The sequence below is a fragment of the Carettochelys insculpta genome, chromosome 1 (genome assembly GCF_033958435.1).
Source record: "Carettochelys insculpta isolate YL-2023 chromosome 1, ASM3395843v1, whole genome shotgun sequence".
NCBI classification, from domain to species: domain Eukaryota; kingdom Metazoa; phylum Chordata; order Testudines; family Carettochelyidae; genus Carettochelys; species Carettochelys insculpta.
Genome location: NC_134137.1, coordinates 147,883,386 through 147,895,626, shown reverse-complemented (window position 1 = coordinate 147,895,626; position 12,241 = coordinate 147,883,386). Strand labels below are relative to the sequence as shown.

Genomic DNA, 12,241 nt, shown 5'->3' with positions numbered 1-12,241 from the left:
GTTGCTATTTCCTTCTTACAGTGTAGATCATATGTTATGTTGCTCCCCGGATATGTGAACTTCTCTATATTTTCTAGTTCAATACAATCGACACTGATCTTCCTTCCTATTTCCTTATCTCCAAATACCATTGTTTTTGTTTTATCAATGTTCCTAATCAGTCCATACCGCTTCCCTTCTTCATTTAACACCTGCACTGTTTTCACTAGCTTCTCCTCATCTTCCTCAATGATAACTATATCATCTGCAAACCTCAAGTTGTTAATTTTTTTCCTGTGCACAGATATCCCTTCTATCTCTTCCTTGATCTTGTCTATCGCTCTCTCCAGATGTGCAATGAAGATACTTGGCAATATTGAATCTCCTTGTCTCATACCTCTACTTGTTTTAAACCAACTTCCCAACTCCCTGCATGTTCTCACCGCTGCCTCCACGTTGTCACTGATATCCTTCAACAACCGTATCAGTTTGCTGTCCACTCTGTTTGACTTCAACACTGCCAAAGTCACTTTCTGATCCATACTGTCAAATGCCTTTTGAAAATCGACGAAGCAAGTGTATATGTTCTTGTTCTTTCATTGAGCTTTCTCCGCTATCAGTCTTAGTGCCAATATCTGCTGTATGGTACTGCTATCTTTTCTGAACCCCGCTCGCTCATCTGCTTTACGTTCTTCTATCTGCGATCTTAGTCTCTCAGTCAGTATGATCATCAGCACCTTGCCTAGATGACTCATTAGGACAATCGTTCTGTAGTTCTTGCACTCCAATGTACTTCCTTTCTTGGGTATTGTCACTAGCAGAGATCTTGTCCGTTCCTTAGGTGCCTTCCCTTCTTTCCATGCTATATTACATAGTCGGTGTATTTCCTGAATCATGCTTTCTCTGCCGTATTTGATCATCTCTCCTATGATCTTATCATTTCCAGGGCTCTTGTTCTTTAGTCATTTCACTGTTTTTTCTACTTCCTCCTTCGAAATATTGGTCTCAGTCTCGATGCTCAGTGGGGATATCTCTTTCAGTTCTTCAATCAGTCCCTCTGAGACACTTGGGTCCAACTGTGCTTTGCATAGATGGGTGCAATATCTCGTCCATTGCTGCACGATCTACTCCCTGTTCATGAGCACTTCTTCGTTCTCAATCTTTGATCACCATCTGCTTCGGTTGCCATTTTCTGTTAATATTCCTAATTGTCTTATTCACCTCCCTGGTCTTACATTCGCCGTAATACCTCTCGATATCTTCACATTGCTCCTCTAACCATTTTTCCTTATCCTTTCTGGCTGCTTTCCTTACCTCCATGCGCATGGCCATGTAGGCAAGCAGAACTTCAGAGTCTCAATGCATGGATGAGACAGTGGTGTAGGGAGATGGGGTTTAGATTTATTAGGAACTGGGGACACTTTTGGGAAAGGGGGACCCTATACAGGAAGGATGGGCTCCACCTAAATCAAAGGGGATCCAGACTGCTGGCACTAAACATTAAAATGTCGTAGAGCAGTTTTTAAACTAAGAGATGGGGGAAAACCGATTGGTGCAGAGGAGCACGTGGATCGGACAGAAACTCCTCTTAAAGGAGGATCCATCGATAGAGATACTCTAGGCTTTAGTAAAAAAGAGAGGAGGTGAGATATCAAACAATGGGCTAGATCATACAAACAATCACATATAAAAGAATCTAATACATGTGGGGTGGGAAGACATAAGCAGAGGCAGATCTTTAAAATGCTTCTACACAAATGCTAGAAGTCTGACTAATAAGATAGGTGAATTAGAGTACCTTGTATTAAAGGAGGAAATTGACATAATAGGCATCATGGAAACCTGGTGGAATGAAGACAATGTGTGGGACACAATCATATCAGGATATAAAATATATCGGAAGGATAGAATGGCCATGTGGGTGGCGGAGTGGCACTGTATGTGAAAGACAACATAGAATCAAATGAAACAAGATTATAAATGAATCAAAATGTTCCCTAGAATCACTATGGGTAGTAAGTCCAAGCTCTACTAGGAATATAGCAGTAGGGATATATCATCGACCACCTGATCAGGACAGTGATAGTGATGTTGAAAGGCTAAGGGAGGCTACCAAAATAAAACACTCAATAGTAATGGGGGATTTCAGTTATCCCCATATTGACGGGGCACATGTCACATCAGGACGAGATGCAGAAATAAGATTTCTCAATGCCGTTAATGACTGCTTCTTGGAACAGCTGGTACAGGAACCCACAAGGGGAGGGGCAATTCTCCATTAAGTACTGAGTGGAGCGCAGGGTCTGGTCCACAAGGTCATAATTACAGGACCACTTGGGAATAGTGATCATAATGTAATAACATTTAATATTCCTGTGGTGGGAAGAACACCTCAGCAGTCCAGCACTCCGGCATTTAATTACAAAAGGGGGAATTATGCAAAATTAGAAGGTTAGTTCAACAGAAATTAAAAGCCAGAGTGACTAGAACAAAAACCCTGTAAGCTGCATGCCAGCTTCTCAAAGACGCTATAATAGAGACCCAACTTAAATGTATACCCCAAATTAAAAAAAAAGATACTAAGAGACTGAAAAAAGAGCCACCATGGGTTAACACCCATGTAAAACAAGTAGTGAGGGATAAAAGGGCATCTTTTAAAAAGTGGAAGGCAAATCCTAGTGAGGTAAATACAAAGGAACATAAACACTACCAAATTAAGTGTAAAATTGTAATAAGGAAAGCCAAAAGAGATTTTGAGGAACAGGTAGCCAAAAGCTCAAAAAGTAATAACAAAATGTTTTTTAAATACATTAGGAGCAGGAAGCCTGCTAAAAAAACAGTGGGTCCCCTAGACGATACAAATACAAAAGGAGCAATCAAGGACAATAAAGCCATTGCGGAGAGACTAAATGATTTCTTTGCTTCAGACTTCACAGCTGAGGATGTTGGGGAGATTCCCAAACCTGCACCATTTTTTGTGGGAAATGAAACCAAGGAACTGTCCCGGACTGAAGTGTCATTAGAGGAGGTTTTGGAACAAATAGATAAACTTAATGTTAACAAATCACGAGGACCAGATGGCATTCATCCCAGGGTTCTGAAAGAACTCAAATGGGAAATTGCAGAACGATTAACACTAGTTTGTAACCTGTCCTTTGGATCAGCTTTCGTACCTAATGACTGGAAGATAGCTAATGTGACACCAATATTTTAAAAGGGCTCTAGAGGTGATCCTGGCAATTACAGACTGGTAAGTCTAACGTCAGTTCTGGGCAAATTAATTGAAACAATAGTAGAGAATAAAATTGTCAGGCACGTAGAAGAACATAATTTGATGGGCAAAAGTCAACATGGTTTCTGCACAGGGAAATCATGTCTTACTAATCTGTTAGAGTTCTTTGAAGGGGTTAACAAACATGCAGACGGGATATCCAGTGGATATAGTATACTTAGATTTCCAGAAAGACTTTGAAAAGGTACCTCATCAAAGGCTCTTATGTAAATTAAGTTGTCATGGGATAAGAGGGAAGGTCCTTTCATGGATTGAGAACTGGTTAAAAGACAGGAAATAAAGGGTAGGCATAAAGGGCAAATTTTCCAAATGGAGAGGGGTAACTAGTGGTGTTCCACAACAGTTAGTCCTAGGACCAATCCTGTACAATTTATATCATAAATGATCTGGAGACGGGGGTGAGCAGTGAGGTGGCAAAGTTTGCAGATGACACTAAACTGTTCAAGATAGTCAAGACAAAGGCAGATTGTGAAGAAATTCAAAAAGATCTCATCAAACTGAGTGATTGGGCAACAAAATGGCAAATGAAATTTAATGGGTAGCAGGTTTAAAACTAATAAAAGAACGTTCTTCTTCACTCAGTGCATAGTTAACCTGTGGAACTCCTCGCCAGAGGAGACTGTGAAGGCTAGGACTATAACAGAATTTAAGAAGGAGCTAGATAAATTCATGGAGGTTAGGTCCATAAAAGGCTATTAGCCAAGGGTAGGAATGGTGTCCCTGGCCTCTGATTGTCATGACATCAACTAGTATGATGTGAGTTCTACTGATGCAGGGATGACATTTCATTCTGATCCATCATCATCTTTCGTGAACACTTTGCTGACAAGAATTACTGATTTGTGTTATCTAACTAAAATCGAACAACTATGCTGCCCCTACTTTCAACCACACTAGTTGGAGCTTTATTCCCCTGAACCCGCACATGACCTTTCATATAGGCCGTGGAACAGGCCTGCATGTGTGGTTAAGCCATTCCTGAAGCTTGTCCAAATCATGGACTAGTTCTTCATACACATCTATCAAGATGTGCACTGCAGCGTCAAAGGGGCCAAGAAATTTGATCTGAATGAGTTTCTTCTACTCCACTGAAAATCAGCGTAGCCAAAAATTTATACATATATAAAATATATTCAGCTCTACAGTGATAAACAATATCACCCAGCAATCTTGCTCCCACCAAAATACTTGAATACTAATGTTTCTTCATTGCTGTGTGATTGGAATGAATGGGTCTTTCTTCTGCAGAAATAAGACCTTCAGGAAATCTCTTCTTTGCAATAAAACGCCCCACTCGCCTATTATAGTTGATCAACCTTCAAACTCGTCCTCAATCTGTCAATGTTCAAATGAACAGGACATGGGTGTGGGTCAACTTCATCACAGGTGCAAAGAGAGCATTGTAATGTGAGGCTATTCTAGTCCCACTCTGGGATTCTCTTCACTAAAAAGTTGCATGAAATTAGAACCCAATTCTAAGAAATTCCCAGTCTGTTTGGGGTTCTCAATAACCAATGACAGGATGTTGAACATGACTCACCTCACTCTACACAAACATAAAATTATTGTCAACTTAATATTAATTAACACAACTCCTCAAAGTATTGTCCTGACTTGGCGTTATTTTCTAATACAAGCATGGGTGAAGCAGTCTGTTCAAGTGGTTAGAGCATGGGACTACCAGTCAGGAGAACTGAATTGTATTGTTTATTCAGAATGAGTGGGGTCAAGTCACCTAATTGCGATATGCCTCAGTTTTTCCACTTCTATAAAGTATTTTGAGATCTTGAGTTGCTATATCTGGAAGAGCTCAGTAATTATTAATATAGGGTAGAATGGAAGCGCATTGAAGAAAGGCCCAATTTCAGACATCCTGTTGGCTCTGCAGCACAAATCTTGTGTAATATTTGGTTTTATCCTCTTACTGAGCTGAAATATCCTTCAATTATTACTTAACCTTGAAAGAGGGTAATTATAGAAGTGTAGTGCCTCCAGCAAGCAGACGAGTATTCTCCAATATATTCCAGATTAATAAACATATTTGTACTTGGATTTATTGCTACTCTATTAAAAGACTTCTTGTTCTGGCAGCAGCAAACATAACATTTTCCTTAAAAAAAAAAAAACCACTGATATTATTTGAAAGGTTTCTTTGAAATACAAAGGATTTATTTGATTCTTTGTAGTAACAATTCCGGTGCTGGCTAACCTGAGTTATGCCTTCATAAATAATATTATGGGCCATAAATATATCATTTTAATCATAACCAATAAGTTATGTCCCTACACATGGGAAGAGAGAGAATTTCCTGGATCAGCTACGATCAAGGCATGAGTTTTACATCATCTGTTTATTCAGCCACCAGCTTGAAGAATCTGAACTAAAGATACTATTATAAACATTACTTAGAATGCATTTAAAAGCTCCTTCAACAAAGATGACAACCTTCCTCTTAAACAACAGGGAAGAACACTTGTTTTCCAAGGAACTAAGTGAACTGAAATTCTCTGAGGGCTTGCTGAGGAAATACATGTACATCTTCCTGATGTCTTACTAGTGATGGTAATTCTCATCCAAGCACTACCAGTGTTCTTAGCTGTATACTTTTGATACATTTTCACATTCAAATCAAAGAGCTGAGAAGCTCTGATGCATAATTAGTGACTTTTATATGATATGAATAACAATGATTCATGTTCAGTAAGCCTTGCTATAGGAAGTACAAAGACACAAACTACATGACTTGTACAATATTTGACTATAATCTTGTTAATTTGTGTATATACTTTTACATAAAAGTCAGTACAGATTTATTCACACGTATTAGAAATGATGGCAACACTTACTAAAGACATCTCCTCTAAGGTGTTGGTCATGGCCAATCTGGTTTACCAGGTCCTTCTGTTCTTCCACTGCTACAACAACTTCTGTCCCTTTTTCACCTTCATCATAGGTCCCTCCAACGTAAATACTGTCTTTATAGTCTAAGGATGAAAGCTGAACCTTAGAAGCTGGTGTCATGGCTGGTTCTGAGATCACGTTTTTTATCACTTTATGTTTCTTCACACTGCTCTTGTGTGCAAGAAGTTTCTTGATTGTGTCCTTGATGGCTTCAGGGATTCTTGGGACTTCTTTCACCAAATTTTCAGGGATAACTAGAACCAACAACGAAATGTAAAACATACATTTGAAGTAATTGGACCTCCCCAGAACCTTAGCATTTTTAAGCAAACACTCCATTACAAGCTTCAGACAAACCATATGGCCAAATTCACTGTTGTCAGATGCAGTGGGTCTGGCCCACGAAAGCTCATCACCAAATAAAACATTTTTTAGTCTTTAAAGTGCTACATTTCTGCTGCTTTGTTTTGTTGGAGTACAGACTAACACTGCTACCTCTCTGTTACTATTCTGCATACCCTACCAGTGAACTTGGCCCACAGTACAAATATTCTTTCCCTATTGTTTGGTTACAGTTTAGTGAAAACTTTTTCCTTAACTGCTGCAATTACAAAAACAATACAAAGTAGTCATAGGTGAACCTCAAAATGTTCAGTTCAGTGAGCTCCTAGAAGTTCAGGGGTTCATCTGGCTTATCATAACTTCTTGCTTTTTTGCAGGATCAGACTAGAAGTCTTAACACTAATGTTTTGCCTCTTGAGATTCCCAGAATTTCAACTGCCATTTGGCCACAAAATACCATAAGAGCATTCAGGTGTGTCACGTGTTGGAACTTTCACCTTTTTCCAGTATCCAAAATCTACAGAGACTGCTGGAAATGAAAAACCAAGATCATGTGTGTGAGAGAAAACTTTAACCAAACTTTTTCAAACCTTAAGAAGAATATGAGATTTGAATTTGGGGTGAATTTGCCCACCCTGCCACATAGTAGAATATAATTAAGCCAAACATCATTTATACCTACACAGGAAACTACAAACACCACTACTGGTAGAATGCCTAAATGATGCTTTTAAATGCAAGCAGCAGCTCAATTTTTCATGTAATATTTTCCTTGGTAATGTTTTGACCTCCATACAGCACTTCCCTTCAATGTATTTCTTATTTTTTGTTTTTACATTCCCTTCTCCTGTCTCCATGATCCCCAAACTATTTTGTGTTTGTGCAAGTTGAGGTGGGGGGGGAGTTGTTTCCTGGGGAAAGAGCCGTCAGGATTGCTATCATTATCAGTGTTGAGTTGGATGAGAAGGGCATGTTTTTGTTTTTGTTTTTTTTTGTGAGTGATGACACAGGTGAGGAGCCAAGTTGTGGTAGAAAGGGAGGCTTGGGAAAGATTTGAGTTTCTGGGCCTATGGGGGCGGGTAGAGTGATCTGGTTACTGTATGTAGAGCTGGGGTTTTGTTTGGTGTACCTATGATTGATTGGTTGTCTTTCTTCCCCTGTGCAGATGTTAGGGATTACTTTTCTCTGCATCGTACACCAGTTCATACCATTTACTTTCGCCTAGGTGACAGTGGACTCTGATGGATGAGCTTTCTCTCATACGCACATGTTCAATTGGCAAAGGAACGTTATCTCTCCTTACTAGGGAAGGCTTTAGATGTTATTTCTCAGAATATGGTATTGGATGGTGTGGGGTTGAACTTCTGTTCATATTGTCAAATGAAAAATTGTCTGTATCTAAAATACTTATGCCTGTTGTTACCATAGCATTTGAAAGCCTCACACACTTTCAGTATTTGACCTCACAGAACCCCATGAGGTAGGGCAGTACTATTACCTGCATTTTACAGTTGGGAAACTGAGGCACAGAGACACTAAGGCGGTGTCTACACTACCTCCCTACTTCGAAGGAAGGATGGTAAGTAAGGTGTCAGGAGATTATTAATGAAGTGCTGTGGTGCGTATGCAGCACTTAATTAAGCTAATTCTCCCCCATGGCAACTTCGAAGTGTTAAACTTCCAAGAGCCAGCTCACATGTAGTCCTTTTACTCCCTTACTACTACTAGGAGTAAAGGGGCTTCGAAGTTGCCCAGGCACTTCGAAGTACGGGCGAGTTAGCTGCAGCTACGCGCGAGCTGGTACTTCGGAGTTGCTGCGGGGGAGAATTAACTTAATGAAGTGCTGCATATGCACCACAGCACTTCATTAATAATCTCCTGACACCCGACTTACCATGCTCCCTTTGAAGTAGGGAGCTAGTTTAGACAAGCCCTAAGTGAGTGTTCCAGGGGCACAGAGAAGTCTAGCGGAACAGGGAATTCAATCCAGGACTCCCAAACCCTAGGCTAGAGGACTAAACATCGGGCCACCTTCCCTGGTGGATAGTAAAATACTGACCAGCCATGATTTGACAAAAGCTAAAACTGACTTCACCCATATAGCACAGACATGGTGGGATGACAACGCAGGACGCACTTTGGCTAACTGATTCCAGATGGTTACATGGTAGAGCATGAACTCGAAAGAACAATTAAGATGATGTTGCAGCTCAACTATGTCTGGCCAATAATGCAGAAAAGCCAGTGCTCCAAAACTACACCTGATGGTGCTTTTCTGTGTGATATGCAAGTCCCATGAAAGAGATGGGTACATGTGTGGTGATTCAGATGACTCACTGCAGCAGCTGTTTACATACAAGCAGAGGAAATTCCTACTTGTGGCATCAGAGGAACTGAGGGAGACAGCACCTAAGGAGTTTTAAAACCCACACAGATAGTAAACCTTCCAAACCAGCTCAGGACTTCATGGCCACCATGACAATCGTAGGGTTATCCCACGTCAGTATACGCTCCACTCACATCTCTGTCCATACTCTGAAGCTGTTTAGCTTAGGAACATAGCTTGGAGGGTTGGAAGTCCCACTCCAAGACTTGCTTCACCTGGCTTGAGTTCAGGGCCCATATCTCCTGTTGGAGTGGAGGAGCTACTTTCATGGTATGTCACTACTAGTCAATGAGAGCTGAACACTCCAGAGAGCTCTAGAAGAGACTTTCTGGCCCACAAACCACTATCAATTGTATGGGCTTTAAAGATATTGCAGGGAGATGCTTCTAGGTGGAGGGGGATGAAGTTTATTTTAGGAATCTGAAGGGCAGGGAGAAGTTGATATTTCCCTCTTTGTTACTATTACATAATGGTTGTGTATGCAGGGAGCAGGTGCTGCTGCTATGGATTTATGAGTTGCATTTTAATAGATGGGGAGGACATCTAGCACCCAGGGCAGATTTTCTTTTCTGTATGTTTCTTTAAATAGTAGCAGCAGAAAAAATTAGCAACTAAAATAAAATCCTTTAACGTGTAAAATGAAGTGTAGGGGGGCAGATAAGGGCACATCAGCTCCTCTTTTAACACATCACTATTAGTTTGAATTTGTCCTTTTTTCTTTAAGCCAAAAGTGTCTATATTTTCTTTTGCAATGACCAGTCCCACACGGGACAAAAGCAGCTTCTCTGGGAGGCACTTAGTGATGTATTCAGGTTTTATGAGGCTGCAGTTGCAGGTATAAAGCAAACCAGGTCAGTATAAATAAATTAAAATCTCATGATATTTTTCTTTCTTTCTTTCCAGGCTCATTTGCCAGACATCTGCATGTCACGACTTTCTTAACGGGCTGCTTAGTGAACCTTCCCCCCAGGGGCTGGTGCTATAAAGAACATACTGTACAATTTAGCTGATATGGTTTACTGAGTCTTTACTCAAAACACAGAAAGAAAAAATAACAGGAAAAGCCCATTCATGGCAAATTTACTCTCCACAAATCAGTAACGTGAAACTCCAGGGTTTTACTAAAGAGCCTATGGAGGTTTTCAAGTCAGGTCTGAACCTGAACATCTGCTTTCAGTTTCTCCTTTGATATCTTCCTATTGAAATGAAAAATTCTTCTAGTTCAACCTAATAACCTGTTTGGTGCCAGAAAACCAATACTCCTTTTATTTACAGAAGAAAATAGGAGTAAGGAAACCAACCTGCAGCTGTGATAAAAATATGGGGACAAAATGTGCTCAGTCCGCACACTTTTTTGGTTTGTCAAAACAAAAAGCAGTGAAGTAGCACTTTAAAGACTAGCAAAAGAGTTTATTAGGTGAGCTTTCATGGGACAGACCCACTTCTTCTTGACTGCCTTTTGTTTTGATAGTGTATAGACTAGCACGGCTCCCTCTCTGTTACTTTTTGGTTTGTAATAATGCAAAAGCTACAGACTCATTTTAGAATCAGGGTCGGATGAAGGCTGGGCTAGGAGCTGCTTTTTGGAGATACCACGAATCCTCTTTCCAATCTGATTCATGTCGTCAAGTAGCCTAAGGTGCTAAATTTAAGGCAATTAAGTCTGGATATCAGCTATTTAGCTAGAAAATCCTATGCGCTCACATCATGTTCTGTAGAATCCATTGTCAGAGTTTGCTAACTTCCACACGTGGACATCGCAGAAAGGAAAAGCCTGAGTCTTCACAAGGAGGTAGGATGCAATGGAAAGCCACAGGGCAAACTGCTTAAGCTGAAAGTTGTGAGGCTGGAGTTTTTGAGAAGAACCCTCACATATAATCCTATATTTATTGAACACACACCTCCATGCATTTATCAACAAATCTGATCCATTTCTCCCCTGCCCTTCTTTGCAAGTCTCCTAGCTGCCAGTTGCAGATTTGTACCTGTTGCCATTCTTTTCCAATTTGTGTTTGTAACACCTATACAAAAACACAGCTTCTTTCAAAGGTACTTTAATTCACAGAGAATTAGAACAAAAACAGCAGTGCAAGCAATAATGCCTGTGGCGGCTAAGGGTGAAAAGTGAGTCTTTTCTATCAACAGCTTCTGTGCAAGTTGAGGGGATCAAAGAACTGGTGACTAATGTCTGAGTTAAGCCAGTGGAGTTGGAAAGAACATAGTGCAATTGCTAGACTCCAACTTTTTGTGTGCTGTGCTCTAAAAAGATGGATGTTGTTCCTGTGTGCAAGAACAAAAAGATGGAGATGGAAGTTCTTTTTTCTTTCTTTTCAGGCTTGTGTAACTACAGCTAGGAGTTGGTACATAAGAACACACAGGTCCCAACAGAGGAGAGAAATTACGGTCCAATCCGATATCCTATATATTGCTTCTCCTTGACACTTAACCTTACATTAGCCTCAAAACAAAACAAAAACAAACAAAAAAAACCCAAAAACAAAAAAGCAGTCAAGTAGCACTTTAAAGACTAACAAAATAATTTATTAGGTGATGAGCTTTCATGGGACAGAAGTGGGTCTGTCCCATGAAAGCTCATCACCTATTAAACTATTTTGTTAGTCTTTAAAGTGCTACTTGACTGCTTTTTTGTTTTGATAGTATATAGACTAGCACGGCTTTCTCTCTTACTAATCACCAGGCATGTTTTCTAAGAGGTTAGTTTATAACTTTGTATAGAGAAGTGTATATATACACCCATTTCCAACTTTTATGGAAGATGCTTAATGAACTTAATAGGGGTGCAACCAGGAGGGTTCCAGAGTAATAACTTTAAAAACCGATTCCATCTAGCAGAGAATGTTGCCATTTCAAAATTCTGCAGAAACCATCCTATAAATTTCCAGACTTACAAAGGGTTTACAAATCCTGTAGAAACATTTCTAGGGTTGATTCAGGAGCAAACTCATTTAATTTTTAAGATACATAAAACTGAATGAAAAAAGATGTTGGTAATACTGAAAAGATGGTAGAGGAATTTGACCTAAGAAATTAATCTGTATGGTTACACTGATGCGAACCACTGGCAGCAGTGTGCAAATGGGCGGTCTCCAAAATGGAAAATATCAGGCATAAGAGGCTGCTGACAAATGGCAGGATTCGCCGGCAGACCCACATTTATTTACACAGCATTTTTTTTGTGCTGGCGGCAGCGTCTGCTGGTGAGCAAATATACAAATGAGCGGCCATTTGCATTCTCAAGACCATCCTTTTGCATACTGCTGCCAGCAGTTCATGGCAGTGTAACCATAGCCTGTGAGTGGGTCTCTTCAACATGTTTTGC

General features: G+C 40.1%; 1 protein-coding gene and 1 long non-coding RNA gene across 2 annotated transcripts in view; one reads left to right on the top strand and one right to left on the bottom strand.

Annotated features, from left to right (window-relative positions):
- LOC142012580 (uncharacterized) overlaps positions 1-10,147 on the top strand; it is a 52,808-nt gene extending 42,661 nt beyond the window's left edge. The window contains exon 3 of the long non-coding RNA XR_012645404.1: positions 9,805-10,147. This is a non-coding gene — a long non-coding RNA (uncharacterized LOC142012580). The remainder of the gene's footprint in view (positions 1-9,804) is intronic.
- EGFL6 (EGF like domain multiple 6) overlaps positions 1-12,241 on the bottom strand; it is a 75,362-nt gene that overhangs the window by 23,192 nt on the left and 39,929 nt on the right. Inside the window, 1 exon segment of the mRNA XM_074992880.1 lies at positions 6,119-6,427. Coding sequence (XP_074848981.1) covers positions 6,119-6,427 — 309 coding nt within the window.